At 32.7% G+C, this 24,594-nt stretch overlaps 1 protein-coding gene across 2 annotated transcripts; it reads left to right on the top strand.

Moving 5' to 3' along the window:
- Positions 1–12,366: 12,366 nt before the first annotated feature.
- LOC127730821 (uncharacterized) lies at positions 12,367–22,673 on the top strand. 2 transcript variants are annotated; one of them, XM_052239413.1, is made up of 4 exons: positions 12,367–12,513; positions 16,154–16,242; positions 17,680–17,886; positions 19,200–22,673. In XM_052239413.1, exons 3-4 carry the CDS (start codon positions 17,697–17,699, stop codon positions 20,171–20,173), a joined length of 1,164 nt encoding a protein of 387 aa, XP_052095373.1. In that variant the 5' UTR covers positions 12,367–12,513; positions 16,154–16,242; positions 17,680–17,696; the 3' UTR covers positions 20,174–22,673. The 2 variants fall into 2 exon arrangements, with proteins under 2 accessions (XP_052095373.1, XP_052095372.1); XM_052239412.1 differs by having other exon boundaries at positions 16,154–16,316.
- The last annotated feature ends 1,921 nt before the right edge of the window (positions 22,674–24,594 follow it).

The raw sequence follows: 24,594 nt of genomic DNA, 5'->3' as shown, positions 1-24,594 counted from the left end.
TGACTACTGGGCTGGTGATACCCTCGGGTATATTGAGAAGGCATCAAATAACAAGTTAGTAAAATGGCTGTGTAGAAAAACATGCATGATGAACAGTATCCATATGCAAATAAATATTGCGTCAGAAATAACTGTTATAAGTCCAATAACTCTGGCACGATAAACCATACATTTTCAAAATACAAAGCAAATCAATATTTTCCTATACTAACAACATAGTGAAATATGTAGTAAATTGATCAAAGCATATTTGATCTAGTGCATTACATATAGAACAATACCTCTTATTAATATGATCGTCAAAGTCCGATAACTGTGGAATCTCTTGAATGACGCAACCAAAGAATTTGAAAATCTAAATGAAGCTTTCTTCTAATTTTTTATTAGTTGTTATTGGCTTTGAACTAGCTTTCAGTAACTGCGAGTACTCTCAGATCTGTTACAGTACTTTGTGTCTCTTTTGTTGTGAGTGATGTATAAATTCCCTGCCACGTCCAGTCTGTGTTTTTATGCACCACCTAGGGGCCTTATGTTTTTCGGTTTGTGCGTCCGTTCGTTCGTTCGTCCGTTTGTCTGTCCCGCTTCAGGTTAAAGTTTTTGGTCAAGGTAGTTTTTGCTGAAGTTGAAGTCCAATCAACATGATACTTAGTACACATGTTCCCTGTGATATGATCTTTCTAATTTTAATGCCAAATTAGAGTTTTGACCCCGATTTCATGGTTCACTGAACATAGAAAATGATAGTGCGCGTGGGGCATCCGTGTACTATAGACACATTCTTGTTGTTAGAGGTTTTTTGATTTGTATCGATCTGATGAGTTTAGCCCTTTTCAGCTGATTTTTATATGTTGTACTGTTACCACTGTCCTATGTCAGGGGAGGGTTGGCGCCTTCATTCATGTTTAACCCCGCCACATTCTCTGTGTGCCTGTCCCTAGTCAGGAGCCTGTAGTTGAGTGGTTTTCGTACTTTTTTTCGTAAATTATTTTGTTAAAAAATTAGGTCGTTAGTTTTTTAAATTGAATTGTTTCACATTTTACGTGTCGTGGACTTTCATAGCCGACTATACGGTTTGGGTTTTTCTCATTGTTGAAGGCCGTACGGTTGCCCATAATTGCTTACATCCACTTCATTTGAACTTTTGTGGTTATTTGCCTCATTGGTAATTACACCTCTTATCCTTATTTTTATATTCTATCTATCCTTATGTTCCGTTTAAGTTTTGTGGGAATTGGTTAAAACAAAAATTATAGGAACTATTCATGGATGAACTACAGTATAATATAATACATCCCATCTAAGACGGGCTTATAATACCACACTAATAAGTATATACACAAAGGAGATAACTAACACCTTTCCCATACCACATAAACCACAACTTACTTAAAAGTATGACATGTGCGAAGCACTCCAAAGTTTTTAAGAAAGTCAAAACTTGTGTATATAAATAAGAAGTTGTGGTATGAGTGCCTATGAGACAATTCTCCATCAAATTCACAATATGTAAAAAGTAAACAATTATTAGTTAAAGTACGGCCTTCAACACAGAGCCTTGGCTCACACCGAACAGCAAGCTATAACGGGCCCCAAAATAAATAGTGTAAAACAATTCAAACAGGAAAACCAATGGTCTAATCTATACAAAAACGAGAAACGAGAAACACTTATGAACCACATCAACAAACGACAACTTCTGAACAACAGGCTCCTGACTAAGGACAGCTGCATACAAATGCAGCGGGTTTAAACGTTTTAACAGGTAGTAGTATACACCTATTGACTAGTTATGAGGGTAATAGCAAGTTTGTTGTCCCTGAGATACCAACTATTGGTCGAGGCGAAGCCGAGGGCAATAATTAGTATCAAAGGGACAACAAACTTGCTATAACACTCATAACCAGTCATTAAGTGTTTTATTATACCGAAAAAAAAAACTTTCTAAAAAAGACTACATGTATACACCATTTGGAAAAACACCAAATAGTCACATAGACATGCACAAGATGAACTATCATGTTTTTGTTATTTGCCCGTGTGGTATTTGTCAATATTTTGATTACTGTAATCAAGACCAGGAATCCTTGTGCAAAAACTCCCGTGCATATAATAAACGTTTGATAAAATATTTTACCATACACCAAAGCAATTCCAAATTATGAAGACGATGACATACCCATACCATAAATTTGTTATGTTTTAGTTCTTAAAATATGTCGCGTAGGTTTTCTTTTTCTTTTTTAATTGCTTCTCAGTAATATCTAAGTTTGAAATTACGACGACAGATACATACAGATCATACCGTTTACGATATTTCAGAGTTTAACGTTGCCAAGCGCACAAATCCAAGAAAAATAGTCTATGACGTCTTGTTGTCCAATGAAAAATAAGTATGAAAAAGTACGGGAAATATGTTTATAAAACTATTGACCAGGGTAATAGTCTTTGAAACTATTGACTGACAAAAAGTCTGTTGAATGAAATAGCACAAATATTTCATTCTTTTTTATATAGAAATAACATACTGAGGCATAATAATATGTATTGATATATATGTTTTAAACACTGTAAAGTATAGTGCCCGGCTGAGATCGTGGTTTTTTCTAGTGAATCTGATTCGGTCCATTTTTTTCGAGTGTAGATCAGGTTATTTCGAGTGATAATACATGCGATCAAACCGATTTACTGCTATTTCGGAGTATAATAGTTTTATTCTGAATGCTATACATGTTTTAGCACAAACGACGCACAATTTCTTTGTAGTTCACTTACAATTCAGTGTTTTATATTGTCCGCGTTTTTTCGAGAGCTGCATTTAATAACGTTTATCAACAAATGGTCCCGGTTTTTTAGAAAAAAAATGTGAACAATAAAGGAGACATGCTTAGGCTTAAAACTGACTTTTTTCTAGTTTGTAACTGTAACTTAGCAAAGGACAATGATATATATTCTTAATAAGTCCCAAAAATATATTACTATGTTGATCAAATAATCCTTTTCAATTAATTGATAACTTTCTGTTCTGAAACATTTTTACCATAACCTTGCAATATAACGATGTATAAGAAATCACTGGGACCCTTTTAAAACGGTCTTTAGAACCGAGTACAGGGACTCATAATTTTTTCAATTTCATTTCATGTTACCTTTGTTTTTACAGTCAACAATATTTTATGATTGATATATATTATAGTGACAAAAAACATGGAGCAAGAAAACTAAGGAAAGCAGTAAAAAATCCGAAAAATTCAATATAAACCCTAAAATTCTACTAGAAAATCCCTCCCCCCCAAAAAAAAAAACAAATAAAAATATAAATCAATTGCTTAAAAAAGCAATTGTAAACGGTCTTTCCCCTTCTGAAACATGATTGATTGATTGATTGATATATGTGTATGTTTGTTTGTGTGTTTGTTTGTTTGTTTCTTTCTTTGAAAGGTCCATATTAGTGTGTTGGTTAAGTTTCTATATTTAGTTTGGAAAGTTTTTATTCTATTTTAGGTCCCGCGCGCGTCTTTGTCTCGCGCCAGATTGTGGCGTCACGTGACGAAGCTTTATAATAGCGAAAACTTAGTATTTTTATTTCTTTTTAGGTGGAGACGTTGGACAGATAACATGTATAGCGACGGAATACACACAATGTATTTCTTTTGTCATTGTAGGTAATTGACGTTTCGATCACAGTTCACGAGCAGTGCATGCTTTGGATTTAATTGATCCTGTGTAACTTTAAAACACGTTTATCGATTATTTTCATACAATGTACATTTTTCAGCAGCAGTTTGTAACACAGATTTGTATTTCAATCTAGGAGCGGACATTTTATTGTAGGATTTCACTGAGATTTACGGAGCTAGCAAGCGATTTTTACGGCATTGCAATTTCTTTTCTCTAGGAAAATTCTTGAAAGATATCTGCACCACATTGTTTTATGAAGATGTAATACATGTATACCCTGCTAAATGCAAATTTTGGGGGTCAATTGGACATGTAGTTTTCCAGAACATCTGATAACAAGCATGTGGATTTTTTTTTTCAGAAGAGATGTAAATACAATATTAAACACATGAGACGGAAACATGCATACAATGAATGAATGATTGATTGGTTGGTTTATTGATTGATTGATTGATTAATTAATTGGTTGGTTAGTTGGTTGATTGATTGATTTGTTGATTGGTTGGTTGATTAAACACGTGGGATAGGGTCTCTTGAAACAAGCGAAAAAAGAAACAAAGGAAATCTTGGACCCCGTATTAAACACATGAGACGGAAACATGCACACAATGAATGAATGATTGCTTGGTTGGTTGGTTGGTTGGTTGGTTGGTTTATGGATTGATTGATTGGTTGGTTGGTTGGTTGGTTAGTTAGTTAATTTAACATGTGGGATATGGTCTCTTGAAACAAGCGAAAAAGAAACAAATGAGATCTTGGACCCCATATTAAACACATGAGACAGAAAGATGCATGCAATGATTGATTGACTGATTGACTGACTGATTGATTGATTGATTGGTTGGTTGGCTGGTTGGTTGGTTGGTTGGTTAACACAGAGAACGGATTCACTTTGATCATGCAAAAACGGAATAGAAAGCCTAAATACTATATATTAACACATGGGATTTATCTTTTGAGAGATCACTTAACAAGTAGTAAGGTTAAAGATCAAACTCTTTAAATAGTGCCAAAAACACATAATTTGCCTCTTTGTACATGACCTTGACATTTGACCTTGACCTATATTTTCAAGTTATGGTCCAATGATTTCAAATCAAAAGACCCTAGGTCTTTATAACTTACGGTTCATGAGATTCATATGCATATTGAAAAGTAAAATATTCAAGGGGAAATAACTCCTATAAGAAGTCACTGGATCGCTTCGGTTAAAATTATTTAAAGTTGCGACATGTGGCAAGGAACATTTCAAAACAAACCATTTGCCGGTAACTCTTATAGTTTATGAAGAGTAGCGATAACAATGATTTTTGTAATTGGGGAGATAACTCCTATAAGGTAAATAGTACACTTTGGTGCCCCTAATACAAGATAGATTTTATTAACCCGATACTTAATACCAAAGATCATTTGTATCTGTCGCGTACTTTTTTTGACTTTTGACTTTGAAATCGGACGAGGAAAAAGAATAATAATAATAATAAACAAACGAAATACAGTAAGGTCTTTCCATTAAGAAAGGAAAGACCTTAATTACAATATTACAATACCGGTATTACAATAACATTTAAATTGAATAGAATATCTAATAAAAAAATGAAATCAACACATTCTAAATTTCATGCGTTCGAAGCGCTTGTTCGGATGGTTTTTTCATCCGGAACGCCTAAAGCCGAATATTTGAAAGACAAGGATGTAGAAGAACCGAAACATTTGTAGAGCTATATGACCAAAAGGACCTATAAAAAAATAACCAAATCTATGGAACGCCATAGCTGCCTTATATGTACTTATTTCTATATATGCACATACTTGTCTATATATGCACATACTTTTTCTATATATGCACATACTTTTTCTAAATATGCATATAATTTTTCTATATATGCACATACTTGTCTATATATGCAAATACTTTATCTATATATGCACATACTTGTCTATATATGCACATACTTGTCTATATATGCACATACTTTGTCTATATATGCACATACTTTGTCTATATATGCACATACTTTGTCTATATATGTACATACTTTGTCTATATATGCACATACTTTGTCTATATATGCACATACTTTTTCTTTATACTTTTTCTATATATGCACATACTTTTCCTTTATACTTTTTCTTTATAATTTTTTTTTATACTTTTTCTTTATATTTTTTCTATATATGCACATACTTTTTCTTTATACTTTTTCTATATATGCACACACTTTTTTTTAAATGATCATACCCCCCCCCCCCCCCCCCCCCCCCCCAACCCCCAGATCGCAACTTTGACCTTGAATTGTGTTTTGTATTACATGTATTTTATTCAATGTTTCGGGTTATTTGAGGAGATTTTTCAGGGCAACCTTCCTCAGAGCTAAGCTATCCCGTATGGCAACTGAGTTCGTCGATTCCAGATATATTTGTTTAAAACCAGTTGACACCCACTAAGATACAAATATGTATAGCAAAGTGTCTATCACGTAGTATTTGTGGCTTAATAAAAACAGTTGTTGTTTAAGGCAACAACCATTTCCTTATCGGGGGGGGGGGGGGCTAGGATTTTCACTGTGCTCTTAAATTTTTTTCGAAACCTTCCTTCGACAAAATATTTGTTTTCCTATGAGAAGGAAAGCAAAAATTGTTTTCCTATCATGTGTTCAGTATCATGATGCATATTCCGCCTATTAGTTGTCTTCGGAGGAAGAAAACGTTTTGAATTCTAGTTGAAATCTGAAGTTCCGTGTTGAGAGAGAAGCCACGCTCTTCGAACGATAAAGAACCCTATCAACAACTCTTCGGAGGGGTCCGTAGGTGGCCTGTTGATAGGCAAAATTACAGTCCCTACCTGCTCCATTTCAAGTGACCATCTAAATTTCCCGCCCCGGGGTGACCCACTTTAGGCACCTACTAACCTAATTATTTGATTAACATGTTTCCGTCCTGAATATGTCTGAAATTCTGGCCACCGGACGTAAAACAGCAATCAATCAATGTATATGCACATACTTTTTTCTACATTGACCCCACATGCGTTCTTTTTTCCGGAAATTTTACATTTCGTTACCGAAGTCGATTTCGCTATTTCTTATTCAAACCAAAAGCACAAGGATAAAGTTACGCTGAAGGGTGCCCACAGGTAACCTCTGAAAAAGTGCTATTTGCGTAGTAATATTATGGTTCTAAAAGTAGAATTCTACCGTAAGGTGACCAGAGGTAACCCAAGTCTATATCTCTGTAAGGTGACCAGATGTAACCATGTCTATTACTGTGTAAGATTAACTAAAGGTGAGTTAACCGAAGTCTAAATCGTTGTAAGGTGACCAGAGGTAACCCAAGTCTATATCTCTGTAAGGTGACCAGTTGAGTTACGAGATGGCCTAGCTCTGAGGAGGGTTGCCCTGAAAAATCTCCAAAAATTACCCGAAACATTGAATAAAATACATGTAATACAAAACACAATGTAAGGTCAAAGTTGCGATCTATACCGTAAATGGGGGAGGGGTTTATGATCATTTAAAAAAAAGTACGTGCATATATAGAAAAAGTATAAAGAAAAAGTATGTGGATATATAGAAAAAGTATAAAGAAAAAGTATGTGCATATATAGAAAAAGTATAACGAAAAAGTATGTGCATATATAGAAAAAAGTATAAAGAAAAAGTATAAAGAAATAATATAAAGGAAAAGTATGTGCATATATAGACAAAGTATGTGCATATATAGACAAAGTATGTGCATATATAGAAAAAAGTATGTGCATATATAGACAAGTATGTGCATATATATAGACAAGTATGTGCATATATAGATAAAGTATGTGTATATATAGACAAGTATGTGCATATATAAAAAAGGGTTTTTGCATATATAGAAAAAGTATGTGCATATATAGAAAAAGTATATGCATATATAGACAAGTATGTGCATATATAGAAATTAGTACATATAAGGCAGCTATGGCGTTCCATACAAATCCATCTAAGGTCAACTTTGCCTTCTGGAGTTGAGACCTTAATTTCTTTATAATTTTTAAATTTATAAACGGACAATTTTTAATGATTGATTGTTGGTAGCTTAACGTTCAGTGGAAAACATTTCATGCATGTTTCGGAGGAGAACAAATTTAACAATAAATCCAATAGGTAGATCCTGTAACAGTGGACGTTCTGGATGAAGGTCGGGAAATTTAGACTGTCACTGAAAATGAGGGTATTTTTTATATGGACAGAAACTTTGCCTTGCAACAGGCCACCTACGGACCCCTTAGCGTGCAGTGAGCGTGACTATCTCTCTACACGCCCCATTCTGATCGGACGTGGCTGTTTTCTTAAACCATGATCCCGCACAGCCAAACGGACGCCGCACTTTGGCAATTTTTCAAATGCCCAGTCCCCCTTGGAGGTAAACACTTTTAGAAAGGTTTTTTATAAATTATGTCAGTTCCGAAGTACTTACTACTAAGCTGATGGTCAACTCGGGGACTTATCCAATTTATTTGGTAAACAAGGAAATAAATAATCTGTAAGCTTTAATACGATACTTTTGAAATAATAAAAAAAAACGAAATGTGTATATAATATGCGTACATCTCACAAATATACATTGTTAATCTTTATTCCTTAAATTTCTGATGGAAATGAAGCTATGATTGTGCTTCATGTCTGTGTGACCAAGCAAAGTATACGCTTGATCAGGCCCCTCTTCACAGTAGGAGCATTTGAACAATGTTCTTGATTTCCATTTCTAGAACGATAAAACATATTACCATCAATACGAATAGTAAAGGAAAAATCTAGGATGTATTTTCTGTAAAAAAAAACACACATTTGCCCGCTTTACACAACATGTCTGAGCTTGCGTAAAGATTGTTTACATCACGAAATATTTACTGTATGAAATTCATTTCGGCACACTAACGTGAAGATTTCTGAATACAAATGAATGATGCCTTTCATGAAATGTACGTGCTGATACATCATTATCAAACTGGTTTAATGCATTGCTTCTTGCTTTGAAAAGTACTTTATTTGAACCTTTTCATTGTTTTCTAAACGTAAATACACTGACAGTTTTATAACATTTTAAATCATTGGAATTTTGTTTTTTCACTCGATAAAACAAGGACACACTCGAAAAAACACGGACTGCTCTCGAAAAAACAAGGACATATGAAAATGAATTTACTCTCCAAAATGTCATTTTTAATGCAGAAACAAGAATTTTTGTAGAGTATATAAGTATATATAGATTCCATGTATGCATTTCCGTTGACATTTGCATTGTTATTTGCATAAACATGGCTTTAATCTATATTTTGGAATAAAACATTGTAAGGCCAAATTAAACGTTTTTAAAAAAACAAAATAATGTAGGGTTAATAATATCTTTTTATAACTAATACTAATTTACCGTTGATTATCTTGTATATAAAGGTATAGCATCTTTTCTTTACGTCTTACTAGAAAGGAAGTCTGTTTACATTTTTGATAATATTCACTCGAAAAAATGCGGTCACACTCGAAAAAACCCGATCAAATCACTTGAAAAAACACGATCCCAGCCAGACACTATTCCTACTGTGTAAAAGATAAGTTGTTACAGTACGTTCTTTTTACATGATTTTAACAGTTTTAACAGTGTATCATAGTCGTAAACAATACGTAGCTTTCTAAAATCTCCGTTGTCACAATGACATCCTAAGATTTCAATCTAGACTCATCAATGACATGATTTATTAGTTTAAGGAGTATAAATTGCATGGCCTAACAAATATATATTCTCTGCTTAAGCAGTATGGTTTTGTATCGAGCTAGTAGCTAAGTACACGAAACAAACTAAAGAACATGTATGAGTTCCTTTGATAAAGTAAAAAGGAAATGTTTATGTAGCGTCTAGTGTAATGTAAGTTTTTATTGGATTACGTCATTTATTTGGGTAAAATAAAATTCTGTCGGAACGTCATGCAAAGAAGATAAATTAATCTCATTTTACTTTATTTGGAGGTTAATACCCTAACCAGACCCCACTATAGAATATTTGTGGAGAAAAGAAGAAAGATCGACATAATATTATCCGAAATCAAATGATCGGAAAATTTGATTGAAAAATAATTTAATATTTTACATTTTCTGTATTCAGGTTGAAATTGTTTTCCTTTATCGACGAATGATTTTTCTTCATAGTGCAAACATGTTGCGTTTATTTCTATTTCAAATCAAGTTTATTATTAGTTTAACTTTGTAATTTTCGTAAGAGTAAAAGTCTTAATTCAAACTCTTGCATGGTCAACTTTGATATTGAATTTGGACGAATTGTTTATATTATATTGTAGTAAATTCAGTTTAGTTATTACGTCAACAGTAACACACATAGTTTAGTTATTACGTCAACAGTAGCACACATAGTTTAGTTATTACGCCAACATTAACACACATAGTTTAGTTATTACTTCAACATTAACACACATAGTTTAGTTATTACGTCAACAGTAAGACCCCGTTCACACTAGGACATTTAGATCGATTTAAACTAGATCGGTTCACTTTAGATCGATTTAAGGGCCAATGTGAACGCGTTGAATCGATCTTCAATCGGTCTAAACTAAAACACCAAAAGAGGTAGTTTAGTTTGAATCGATCTAAAGTGAACCGATCTTACTTTAAATGTGAACGCAGAGTTCGGTTTAAACTATAGTACGATTGAATCGAAAAATAATGTATGCGCATGTGTAGCGGCACAACTATATCAATGGTTCGTTGTTTAACCCATATTTCTCTGTTAACAGACCTGTGTGTACATGCACGTAAAAACAAACTGAAAACATGTTGTCTTCGCTGTAGCATAAATTTGCGAAATCTGTGTCTTCTTTTTTTAGTTGATTTTTTCTTTTCAGGAACCGCAGTATTTCGTCGTGTTGTAACTTCGTTGCTACAGTATTTTGTTTCAAAATCAAAGAAAACTGCAAGACAACCAGTAGCTTGTTGGTAGGGTCTTGATTATACGAGGAAAAAACATTTAAACAAAAACAAACTCGGTATTTCATGATACATGACATGATTGTTATTCAGGCATATGTGTTTCCTTAAACATAGCTATGTTCAATTTACTGGTTATAAATGAACGAATTTGATTGTTTTTGTTTTTGTTTTTGTGTGGTTGTGTTTCTGTCTAATTGAAGTATTACCGCACCTGATTTTACGGATGAATGGCACTGCTGACCAAGTTCAAAAGAAAAGGAATAATCATGAAATGTATATAAAAAAAAATGTTGTGTTTGCGTTTTCTAGCACTCTATAATTTTGAATGATAATTCGACATCTTAGTCTATCCCGACTTCGAATATTCATCAATTCAATCTCAGACGGTTTATAGTTCTTTGACATTTTAACATGTTAATTGCATATTGAAAAACGTTTTCGTTTACTGAAAGGATAAGCAAAAGAAACAATTTTCACTGAATTTATTTCACAAAAAGGCTCAATCTTACTTTAATTAATAGCCCCGTGTATGTTTTTTTCTAACAGTGTTTTGGTGTACTAATAAACAGGTCGTTGAGTTAAGTTGTAAACGCATTAAGAATGTAAAAAAAAAACATAAATTTTGAGAGGTTTTGGTAAATTTTTAGTATATATTCCAAAAATGTATTAGAAGGACGTCGTTATCCAAGACCATAATTATGTTGGAAGTAAAGCCATGTATTGTCTTTTGGAAATATATTTATTCATTTGAGTAAGCGATGTCTTTCGATGCAAAATTTGAAAAAAAACTGAACATACAAAATTTGCAAATTAGTTGAAAGATGCCTTCGACGGAAACATGATTTTTTTAAAATTTTATATACGTATTTGAGGTCTGGAGCTGGCATGTTAGTAACTGCTAGTAGTCCTTTGTTAATTTATGTATCATTGTCATTTTGCTTAGTTTCTTTTGTTACCTATTCTGACATCGGACTCGGATTTCTTTTAAACTGAGATTTACTGTGCGTATTGCTGTGTGTTTCTTTATTCTACACTGGCTAGAGGTATAGGGGGAGGGTTGAGATCTCACAAAACATGTTTAACCCCGTCGCATTTATGCGCCTGTCCCAAGTCAGGAGCCTTTGTTAATCTTGTATGTTTTTAAATTTTATTTCATTTATATAAAATTGAGAATGGAAATGGGGAATGTGGAGTTTAGCGTGACGTCCATTTTCTTTGAACTAGTAGCCCGGGTGCGGGATTTTCTCGCTGTGTTAAAGCATTCTCAATTTTATTGATATAGACTACACATATCTAATAAACAATCTCTAGTAGGTTTCAGCAAATTTGAGTTTTTTTGCCCTGTGAGTGAAAAAAAATTGGGCCTCTATACGTTTGAACTGAAATATTAAATTTCCTAAAGTAAAAATCATTGTGAATTTTTATTGAATTTTAAGGCCTAATATCAAGCACTTTTAAAAAAATCAATGACGTTTTAAAAAATATTGAGGTTTTTTGGCATCAAAGCTCATTTAAAATATTAAATTTTGAAAGATTAAAATCAAGCAGAAATTTGGAATCTTTAATATATTTTTTAACCTCAAATTCAAAAAAAGGTTGAATTTTGAATCGTTAAACTTTACACGCACCAATGGTGTATTATCAACAAAACTATTGAAGTATGTAAAAGTTTACCTTTGAACGTTTTTATTTATCCAAAATAAAGTTCATTCTTGCGTGATAATGAAATCACCTGATACAATTTTCTCATTGGATCGATTTTTATAAATATTATATGTAAAACAAAGTAACAGATGTTGAAGTATATTGAATCCTAATGGATTACGTATACAAAAAAAGGTTGACGAGGATGGAAAAGGTAAGTACTGTTTTTTTATGTTTTTTTCCCATTCATAACAAATTTGTATACCAGTGTATCTATGTGGTTTCTCCAAATTATATAATACTATGATTACCTATGGTTGATCCATAGATACATGTACCAGGATTATAATAAAGTATCCATATGGTTGATATTGTTTTCATTCCTGTTTATTCCTTTCACTATGAGGGTACGCCCGGACCAAAAAGAAGCGTTGATGAATAAATGAGATATCTGTTGGACAATGTAAACATTGAAGTTTCGGCAAAAGATAACATAAAAAACAAAAGAAAGAAAAACAACATAAATCCAGAATGAAAACAGAACAAAAGTAGTTATAATTGTAATAACTACTACCATTTAAAAAAATCGCTTTAAATAAAATGTCAAATATTAACAATAACCCAGCTAGAAAGATTCATGTCCAGATTAAATGACCATAGCTGTACGTATGTATGTAAACAATATATATGACCTTTTTTCACAAGTAAAGGTTACTAGATATAGCTTATTAGAAAATAATTTGTTTTTGTCTCGTTGACCACGTATCTTGCTCCACTATTACGAAATGTTAGTTTAGTTTGCTTCAGTACACAACTAATTCGTATACAAGTTATATCCATCTAAAATGGGTCCTCTTCAATTAACAGAAATACCTCTATATATTTCTTTTGTTGTTTGTTGTTGTATTTCTGTTGCATTTAAGTACATCACATCTCTTTACATTCATATACACATACACATGTACATTAGCAATTATTAAATAGAGAACATAATCGTATAAGCAATAATTTAAATATCAAAGAGAATTGTACAACATATTATAATCAATAAATAAGTCAACTACTGAAAGAACATTTGATGAAATGATATGATTAAACCCAATTATAATAGGAGAAATGGCATAATAATTTCGATTACATCTGAATGCGATATAAAAATGAATCACACTTTATACTAAATAGACATATTTAGTCGGATTTTTACAAGGTAAAGGTCAATAGAAAACTTTTCAATCTACCAGAAAGCAATCGTCTGACTCCGAGCAGTAAAGTCTTTGCTCTTACTCTTTAATGCTTTTTGCTGAGCGGAAAAACAGAAAATACCAATTTTAAAGTCTTTGTTGGCTCGGTCGGGAATTGAACCCACAACCTCCCACACTCGATGCAAGCACGCTAATTATAACTAAGGACCATCGAGGTGGTTAGGGTTGTGTTTGAAGAATATTTAATAATCTGCAATCCGAATAAATAAATATTAATATTTTTTCTTATATAACTAGACCTGTTAGCTTCTTTAAATCAATTAATCTTCCGAATGTTGCGAACAGTATAGTCTAAATAGTATAGAAGGGAAACAAGAGTAAAATTGTCATTTAGTAAAAGGCTATTATTGACTCTCAATAAAAACAAGACATATATACAAGACGAGTACAATACAACACAAAAACGACACACATACACACACATACACACGCAGACAGTCAATCAGAACCTTTACTTTTGATCCAGATAATAAAAATTGCATAGTCGCTTCAAATGTCATTTCATCGCTACCAGATATCAATATTTTAGTTACATAGTTTGAATGGTGGACAGCTTTTGAAAAATACATTCAAATTTACACGTGGACAAATAAACCTTTGTAAGGAGATACTCATATGATATTCTGTGTGTGCAAGTGGGGGAAGGGGGTGGGGGCAGATTCAATATGATCTGGGTTCACGATAGCTATTAAAACCAATTGGTTTTATTTTTGTATCGTGTACAGCAAATTTTTGTCTGCATTTCGAAATGCCATTGCAATGCAATGGCTTTTACAATCGTGTACAGCAAATTTTGATATAGTACGGTGACCAAAGACATTTTTTTCATTAACTATTTCAGTATATGAAATTTATACGTAAACTTAGACTCTTATGTGTCTGCAATTTCAAAGAAGCAAGGTATTTTATGAATTTCTATCTTCGGATAAAATTGATGATTACGCGTGTATCGGTTCTTAATCAAATGTAGCGAAGCAAGCAGATATAGCTTTTCCGTTGTTTTTTCATATTTGATTTAATCAAACAATTATTTACGTCTGTTGACAAGGGCGACGTATGTCTTTTTAAATGTGTATTAATTTTGGCCTCGGATTCTTCATGGCAAATCTGACATGTCATTATTTCAGACATTAGACATCTCACACCAAAATGCTACGTTCTTCATCATATATAACAAGACAAAATATATCTCATAGCGGGATGCTACTTCTCAATCCTTCATGACACAAACAAAGAATGAATACATGCCATAGTGCTGCTTTCTACGTGACATAAAAACAGAAAATAACCGGATGCTAATTCGTAATGACATAAAACAGACAATTTATGTCTATAATCACAATATATGTCTCAAATCAGGACGTTACTTCATTGATGACGTAGAAAATCAATAGATATATATCACACCAGCGGCCTACCTCCTTCGAGACTTAAAAACAGACAAATATATCTCATACCAGGGTGCTACTTCATTCATGACATAACACAGACAAAACATGTAAAACCAGGATGATACCCTGGAATCTTTCATGACAGAAAACAACGTAAAGATATCTCATACCGGAGGTGGGTGTGCTACTTTCTTCACGACAGATAAAATTACAAGACATAAATTATCTCACGTCATATAAAACAAAATTGAGATGTTTGAAACAAGGGCGCTACTGACATCAATCTATGAAAAAATCCAGTAAAAGTTGTCTCAAACTAGTGCTATACTCGCTTGAAATGAATTATGATAGTTGTCGCGCATGTGTGGACCCATCTGTATTGCTTCAAATCTAACGATATTTTTTTTGTATAATATGTAAACAACTGTTGTCCACATTTAACTATAATCTATAATTGCTGATATTACAACTTGATATTTAATTTTACAGATAATATTATATATTTTGTTGTCTAAAATACCGTTGTTCGCCCGACTCTATGTACCACTTTTCCCAGTTCTTGACATGAAAAGTATCCGAAGAGGCAAGTTCAGGCATTTACACCACCCAGCAGCTTTGAAATGGCTTCTAGACATTGTTTTCTCTGAAGGCTGATTTTTTCTGAAGGCTGATTTTGTCCCCAAAAATACAATCAAATAAAAACGTGAAGACAACCATTGTTTTGGCGTAGAAGGAATGACCCCACAAAATTTAGTTCAGTTACTAAAAACGTAAAACCTTTAATAATTAGGGCGAAATGTATTATATACAGACTTCGAGAACAAATATTGATTAAAAATTTGATTATTAAATGTAAAATTGAATTATGATTTAACATATACCAATATTTTGTAGAAACTAAACTTCCATTAAAGAGGAATAGCTTTCATTTGACGACGTTGAAGTTGAAAAACGGAATTTTGTTTAATTACATATTCATTCTTAAATATGTTTAATCCTCCAGAATTCTTGTTGATTAAACAACAATGTACCTTACCATAATGTATTTACTGGTGGCGATATGAAATTATATCAAACGTAACTTTACTAGACCCCCCCCCCCACACACACACATACACACTCACAATCTCTAAATTAGGTTTACAGATATAATAATTTCCAGCACACTAATTAACTTATGCTATTATTTTTTTCCTTCCAGTTTGAAGAAGAAAACACCCAGTTGTTATCTACAAAAAACAATTGTCTCAAATGGATGTCGTTACTAGCCGGAGGATTCGCTCACGCCATGTTAGCCTCTAATCTAATATTTTATGTTTATATAAATGACATTAAAGAGCGATTTCGTTTTGACCAAAAAGAAGGTTAGAACTTAGTTTACGTTCTATTCTGTAGATGATACAATATATTTCACGCACATACTTTTTATACATGTACCTCTATAAAATAAACGAAAAAAATATTGTATTATAACATGGACACACTACGTGTGCATCCTTTCATATCATTATCTTACATTAACAAGATGAAATCATATACAGCTGCACTAAGTATTGCTTGAAGAAATTGGATGAATTATAGGCAACAGTAGTTTACATATGTTCAAATATCTTAAATCCATATAATTACATTACACGCATGTTTCATTATAATCCGTTATTTTTATTGGCTGGCAGCAATCGCGAGGCACTCCAATATATCATTTTATTTCCGTATAATTACATTAATGTATGTTTCATTATTATACGTAATTTTGATTGGCTTACAGCAATCTCGAGTCATTCTTCATTTCAAAATGAATTTCATGAATTGAAACATACATGATGACATACGTTTCCACAATAAAGTGCACAGGTAAAAAAAAAGAGAAAAACTTGATAATAATCGTGTTTTCATGATCATAGCAAAAAAAATGTAATAATAAGTATTGAATGCTTCGTTTAGTAATTTCATAGGGTTGTAAAAGCGTTGACCGTGCGTACATTTTTAGAATGAAGCGCTTCTGCGCTTCGTACAAAATGTACTTCGGTCAACGCTTTTACACCCCAATGAATTTACAAAAAGAAGCATTCAATTCTTAGAATGAAATACAAAGGCTATGACTGCACGTGGTATCCACGACACTGTTAAAATAATGCATTGAAAAACACAAAGCTTGATAGAACTCTTAATTTCATGGTAGTAGCATAAAAAAATATGATAAAGCGTTGATCGTGCGCACATTTATATTATGAAGCGCTTCCGTGCTTAATACAAAATGTGCTCCGGTCAACGCTTTTACACCCCAATGAAATTATAAAAAGAAGCATTCAATTCTGAATTAAAATATACAAATCAAGATATAACCCCGAGGGAATCTTGTGAATTATAAACGGATCGAGACCGGGTTCATCCAGTGTATGCGTCTTCTGCTATGCATGCCATGCGAATTCACACTCAGTCAAAATGTCACAATATGCAGTTATTTTAGAGATCAGAAGACAACTATTCACAGAAATACACAAATATTGATAAATAGTGCTTTATTTTTCATCGTTTTATATTTTCATAATTTGAAATACTGATTTCTTCTTAATGTTTACCATCCATGTTTACTTTAATAAGAGTATAGACATTTTTTTTTTAAAATTGTATAAGACATTTAAAAAAAAAAGATTGAATTGGAAGACTGGTCAACACAATAAAATTATACTTGGATTCAAATCCTTATTTTTTTTTAATTTTCAGTGGAAGCGTTTGCTTCAATGTTAAATGCTGGAATTGGACTTGGTTTTGTTCCAAATCTTATTGGACAAAAGTTGAAATCAACATGGGTACTAGCCTTTGGCATGGTTTTGAGTACCATCGGTATACTAATGTTATGGAGTTCTACAAAAATGGTATCATTCTATGAAGATAAAAGCTGGTTAATGGCTCTGTACTTTCTTATCAGTGGTGAGTAATATGTTTGTACTGAATAGCAGATTTCCAAGACGACCATACAAAGTGCGGACGGAACAACAATCTACATTCTCCCTTGATTTAAGATACGGCCGGTACAACACTAAACAAGCGTAGCTCATAAAAATCTACCACACTTATTCTTTTTTATAGGTATGACAATTTAATAACTCAATTTAATAAATCAATTTCTGACAAAGCCATTGTGTGCTAATGTGTGGATTCCAAAACTAATTCCAAACAAATAAAAACAAAATACGTAGTAAGTAAGACTTATACGATGTTATTAAGTACTGATGGTTCTATAAATCAATTATTTGGTTAAGAGTCGGATCGGATACAATGTATCCCTTTTTATAGATAAGTAAATGTTTGATTTGTGGATTAAAAAATACTTAAATCAAAAAGTGAATTAGATGGAACACACTTGCATGATATAAAAAGTCTTGTATGAGAATTCCATATTATATCCAGAGTATCGGGTTTGGAGTATCTATATATATAGTTGCAAGATACATACACCCTTTTTCAGATATGTCCGCGTTTTGTCAAAGACATACGTTTTTTTATACTTTCGACTGAGCGCGTCTGACGATAACTCTTGTAAACTTTAATAAATACTTTTTGAAATTTTAAGCAAACATATGCAAGTTTCTGTGAAGACTATGGCTACCTTTTCGATTTTATGGGATTTTTTTTCAGAATAGTCTCACCAGAGTTATGAGACTCTTATCCCTAGTAACAGGACAAAATATGCTTTAACGAATCCTTGGATTCGTAAAAAATATTTACAATGTAAGGTTTAAAAAGAAATTGACCTCAGATTTTTTAAATGATTCTTATATTAAATCGTAGTTGCTTCACAGTTGTGGGAAACTAAGCAATTTAATAACTCAATTTTGCTTTGAACGTTTCTCATGAAATACTCTGACAATGCTATAACTTATACAAGTAAGTGTTCTCCTTTCTTTATACAAATGTATCTATGTATCGAACTAGTCTATCAAAGTATATGTGACTTCAAACTACCTTAAAAATTTAACCTGATACCGGACAGACGGACGGCTGGACGTACAGACTGGAAACAGAATACATCCCTCTAAAATCGTAGGCTGGGCATAGCCAGTTAACATATTTTAACCGAACTTCCTAAATTTAGAAATGGATTTTGTAAAACATATCACAAAGAGTTACTTTTCTAGTGTTCTCGAGTCAAAAGATTCTCCTTCTAAAAGTCCGCATTATAATGTCACTTGTTTAAACTAATCCAAACAGTAAAATGATTTGGTTTCTATTTTTGGTTTCAGGGTTAGGTGGATCTGTTGGATATATAATGGCATTAAGATTCAATGCAGAACATTTTGCAGATGATAAAAGAGGTCGAGTCATAGCTATAATGTTTGTTTTTATAGATTCAGGAATGATCAGTTTTACACTTATTTACTATCACGCTTTCCCGCCAGAAACTCGATTTGAAGGGTTGTTGATAATACTTGTTTCATTTAACGCTGTTGTATATATTTTCTGTATGATATTTTTAAGGCCTCCTTCAACTAACAAACAGTCTGTTGATGAATCTGAACTCCAAGTTTCAGGGTTTAAGTACGAAACATTACAAGAAGAATGTCAAATCTTAAAAGAGAAGTCTTTCAGAGATCTTCTTGTAACTGTAGATTATCATTTACTGGCGTGGATGTGTTCCTTGACGTTCGCTGTGTCCTTGTTGCTTAGTAACAACATGACAGTTTTGACAAAAGAAGAGGAATTGAGTTCGTTTGATAACGTAACGACGTTGTTATATCCACCTATTGTAATTGTTTCAGCATTATCTTTCAGTGCTGTATCGGATAAAATTAAAAATGTCGTGTCGCGAATTACATTTTTAATAATCGGTGGATTATTTCTTGCATTAAGTTCTTTGCTTAATGCATTTTTGTCATCAAACAAAGCTATAATTGCAACAGCTTTAGTATTGGCTGCCATTGCAACAGGAATGGTATATACTATAGGACCAACAACTATGAGTGAACAATTCCATATCGATAATTTCATGCGAAATTGGGGAATAGTGATGTTTATGCGGGCAATATTGATAATAATTCTACATGTGATATTTGGGGCTTTTTATGACATAGAAATTCAGGCTACAGATGGGTTGTTTTGTAAAGGTCTACACTGCACACGTAACGGATATATTCTAACATGTGCTGTGTCCTTGATTGCTATTGGACTAGGCGTTTGTTTAAACTTTCGTATAAAGAAACGAAGGAGTAAAACATAGGAACATTCTTGAACGAATAAATCAAGTAAATTATAAATGATGTTGATGTTGTATTAAAAGTAGTTCTTTATTCTATATTAAAGATTGATATAAATATGAGAAAGAAAAAAAAAAATACAAACATGATTATTTTGATTTTTTTCAGATGGTGTAATAAAACAATGGTATGATATATGAAAAAAAATGGTTAAGTAAGACACAGATAATTCTTTTAGGGCAGTATGGTTAATGATCGGAACTATCTTCAAACATTAAGAATACCTTTTAAAAAATAGCAACAAAAAAAAAATCAACAAACAAATTCTGAAAAATCACGTGAAGGACCAATGTCTCCTTTAATTCAATTAAATAAGGATTTTTTTTAACAAATTTGGCAGTTAAGCCAATAATCACAGAACCTTGAAAATGCATAGACAAGTAAGTACTTTATAAGTATTCATAGATGCAGATTTTGTGTAACCCTATCGAAAAATATCATAGACAATAAGCATTAGATCATGTGCATTTTTATTTTGGCATTGCACAAGTCATGTCTTCTTTGACTGCCCATGGCGTTAAAACACTAAATCCCTACCTGGGATGTGTTTTAATTGATTTTAATCTCTGATGCATGATTTTTTATTTTTAATTGTTTTTGGCTTTTAACTAGCTTTCAGTAACTGCGAGTACTCTCAAATCGTACTTTCGTGTTAATTTGACAAGTTGACATCATGTGTAATGCATTTCTGTTATTCAATGTTTACTTATTTTGTCTTACTATTTTTAATATGTACCACCTTTGATAAGTATTTAGTATGACGAAAAAATGTTCACTTCTGTACTCGTACTATCATGAATAACAAATCTATTTTGTAAAAAATGTTTCTGTACTCCTAACAACAAAATTATTATATTTAAATTTTCCTGTGTACGCTTCTTTATTTAACGCCATTTTGTCCTAGGTTAAAGTTGTCTTTTTGACATTGAAACATCTTTTTTATTTATATTGTGTCATAGATCAAACTTATTCGTTCAGTGTATATTTACTTGTTTTTGCATATTGTCTTTTTGATCGAGTTAAGCCATTTCAATTGACATTTTATTGTGTGTCATTTGATGTTGTAATATTAAACCACTGTTTCAGGTTAAGGCGAAGGTTGGCGCCTGTTAAAACGTTTAAACCCACTGCATTTCTATGCACCTGTCCTTAGTCAGGAACCTGTTGTTTGGTGGTTGTCGTTTGTTGGTGTGGTTCATAAGTGTTTCCTGTTTCTCGTTTTTATCATAGATTAGACCGTTGGTTTTCCTGTTAGAATTGTTTTACACTTGTCTTGTTTGGGGCCCTTTATAGCTTGCTGTTCAGTGTGAGCCATGGCTCCGTGTTGAAGGTCATACTTTGAGCTATAATTGTTTACTTTTTACACATTGTGACTTGGATGGATAGCTGTCTCATTGGCACTCATACCACATCTTCTTATTTATATATAATATGATTTAAGTTTTCATTTTTTTTTTCATATTGAGTTATATATCACAGTCTGTTATGTGTATTGTATATTTCATATTTTTAGATAGTATCATTCCTATGTAATTATGAAATAAGAGTTGTCTTTCATTGAACCGGTATACATAATAATCGATTTATTGTAATTTCTTTTCACTATTTTATATATTCCTCAATTTTGACACACCCACACACTCACTCTTTCTCTCAAACACACACACACACCCACACCCACACAGAGAGACACACACACTATACAATATATTGATATCTAGCGACAACTTTCAAATAAAATTTGTCAACTTGAGAGCAAACAGCGGGCTAAACAGGGCTTTAACTTTATGTAACCATTGTATAGTATGCCATAAATTCAGAACTCAGTTAATACATTATAATTGTCGGAAGATATATACATAGTTTGTACGAGCTTTAGTCTGTTTTGTTATAAACCTTTATTACAATATACAGGTACATTTTAACAACTTGAATACTAATGTCTTATACCATGTTCACGCAGTCATGGTCATCGTCATTATACATCACCTGCTCTTCATGCTGTCTCTATTAATGACCTGCTGCCATTTATACAAAAGCCGTTAGGTATTCACCACATTCGCACGAAGCTTTATTCATTATCCCTTTCAAAACTTCTATCACTGTACAACTTATGTTTAGATACCACTGTTAGAAATCTCCATTCAAATCAATCTAATATCTCGGATATTGCCAGTCACAGACTTTTCAAACCAGTTCGCATTGGAAAAGATGAAATGGAGAAAAGATCCTTTCTAAAACTTTCCTTTGCCAACAATGGTATCGATGCCATCAACTTGGGCAATATCCTTCATCATAAATCAGTTCACTCGAAAATACCTCCCTATTTTAAAGATCAGTTTGTACTTATCATTTCTTATACATATACCAAACCAATTGCAACTAAAATTTTCTATTACAAACACGTTTGTATTTCGTTTATTATTTTGTACATAAATTAGGCCGTTAGTTTTCTCGTTTGAATTGTTTTACATTTGTCATTTCGGGGCCTTTTATAGCTGACTGCGGTATGGGCTTTGCTCATTTTTGAAGGCCGTACAGTGACCTATAGTTGTTAATTTCTGTGTCATTTGGTATCTTGTGGAGAGTTGTCTCATTGGCAATCATATCACATCTTCTTTTTTATACGTGTTGCAGGATCTCAATATTGACGACTTCAAATCTAAACCTCCTGATTGCACCTTTGTCAGTTCCCCTTTCATATATAATCTGACTGGCCACGTTATTACTGTACTGGTGACCTAAACAACCATACTGCTCTGCGAAATATGTTATCCAAAGGCCCCAAATATCGTGAGCCTTGATCCATCCATTGGAATAAAAACTTCAAAATACTGATGGATTCGGTCGAGGATTATGCCAGGCAATGGGTTAAACGCAAGAAAGAAGACGTTTCTTCTCTTTCCGAATGGATTTAGGCTGTGAGTTCTTTGATACAAATCAGATTTTTAAAAATTCTGAATGGGTCTTTGAATATCCATACTACATCAATCTTTTTAAAGACACAAATGTTGCAAAAGACCTGTCCTACCTCTATGACAAATATGTTATTGTCCCCGCAGATAAGCACCATCGTTTTTATGTGTTAATCACATTACATAAACTGCTTGATAAATAAATGAGGTATTGAAAATTCACTTGGACACTTAACATATACCCCCACGACAAGGGGGAAATCCTGGAAAATCATAGGTCTGTTCTATGTACCTTTTAAATTTCAACCAAAGATGAAAAACTGGATCTTTCTTCACTGTTTGGGATACCTAACTACATAAATGGCCTCACAAATAACGTTATACTGCTGGGTCTTCCTAGTGATCCACGAAACCTCTTTCTAATTATTACCATCAATTTTATCAGCAATCAAAGCCGGGCTTCAAAGTTATTGTGAAACTACCTATTCTAGAGGTGGCGTGAATCAGATGTGGATACTAAAAATTCAAAAAAATCTTTTAGAGTACATACAATCTAACACTCTTTCATCTTGCAATAGTATTAAAACATTTGACTTTTCTACATTTAACACAAGCATTCCCATTCCAAACTAAAAAAACAAATTGAAAATTGCTTTGTTTCATAAAAAAGAATAGCCAACGTAGGGAGGGATAAATCGTACTTTGTAGAAAATCATTCGGATTCAAACAAAAAATTCTCTGAATCTGACATTATCAAGATGCTTGATTTCTTGATCGACAACATATTTGTTACGTTTGGAGGACGTGTTTTTCAACAAACAATCGGCATTCCCATGGGAACCAACTGTGCTCCTTTTCTTGCCGACTTGTTTTTTTTTTCTTCATATGAGGCTAAGGTAGCAATAAACAGTTAGGAAAAAATATTAAAATTTACCATCATAAATTTTACCATCCCCTTTTCATTGCTTTCTTGCAAATAAAGCTTACTGTTTGTGTCATATATGTGCATATGTATGTAATCAGAATCTTCCATAGATTTTATATCCAGTAGTTGAAATTGTAAAATATAATTTCTTTTTTGGTGTATCCATGGCAACAATCTGCATTTATTTGTTATAAAATATTGCAAAAAGGGGGGAAAAGATGTCGCATATTTTCCTAAAATTTGGCCACAAGTAGAATTTCAATCGCTTGGAGTAGTACCTTTCCTGAAACTGTTTACATATATCTATCAAGAAATCCAATAAAAATCATATGTCTTTCATCTCATTTTTTTGTAAAATTGCGTCAAAAACTTCGTGTAGAAAAAAAGTGTTTGTAAACATTACATTAATTTCTGGACCTACGGCCGGTCTAGCTATGAAAATACGGAGAGTCAAACAGAAAATAGCCCATAAAACATGTAAAAAATAATCTTTATGTTCTTATAAACCATCTTTGAAGGCTAAATTAGTACTCAGCTGTCTAAA

The sequence above is a fragment of the Mytilus californianus genome, unplaced genomic scaffold (assembly GCF_021869535.1).
Source record: "Mytilus californianus isolate M0D057914Y unplaced genomic scaffold, xbMytCali1.0.p SCAF_2, whole genome shotgun sequence".
NCBI classification, from domain to species: domain Eukaryota; kingdom Metazoa; phylum Mollusca; class Bivalvia; order Mytilida; family Mytilidae; genus Mytilus; species Mytilus californianus.
Note: the sequence above shows the minus strand (reverse complement) of the source record. Positions and strands in the feature narration are given on the sequence as shown.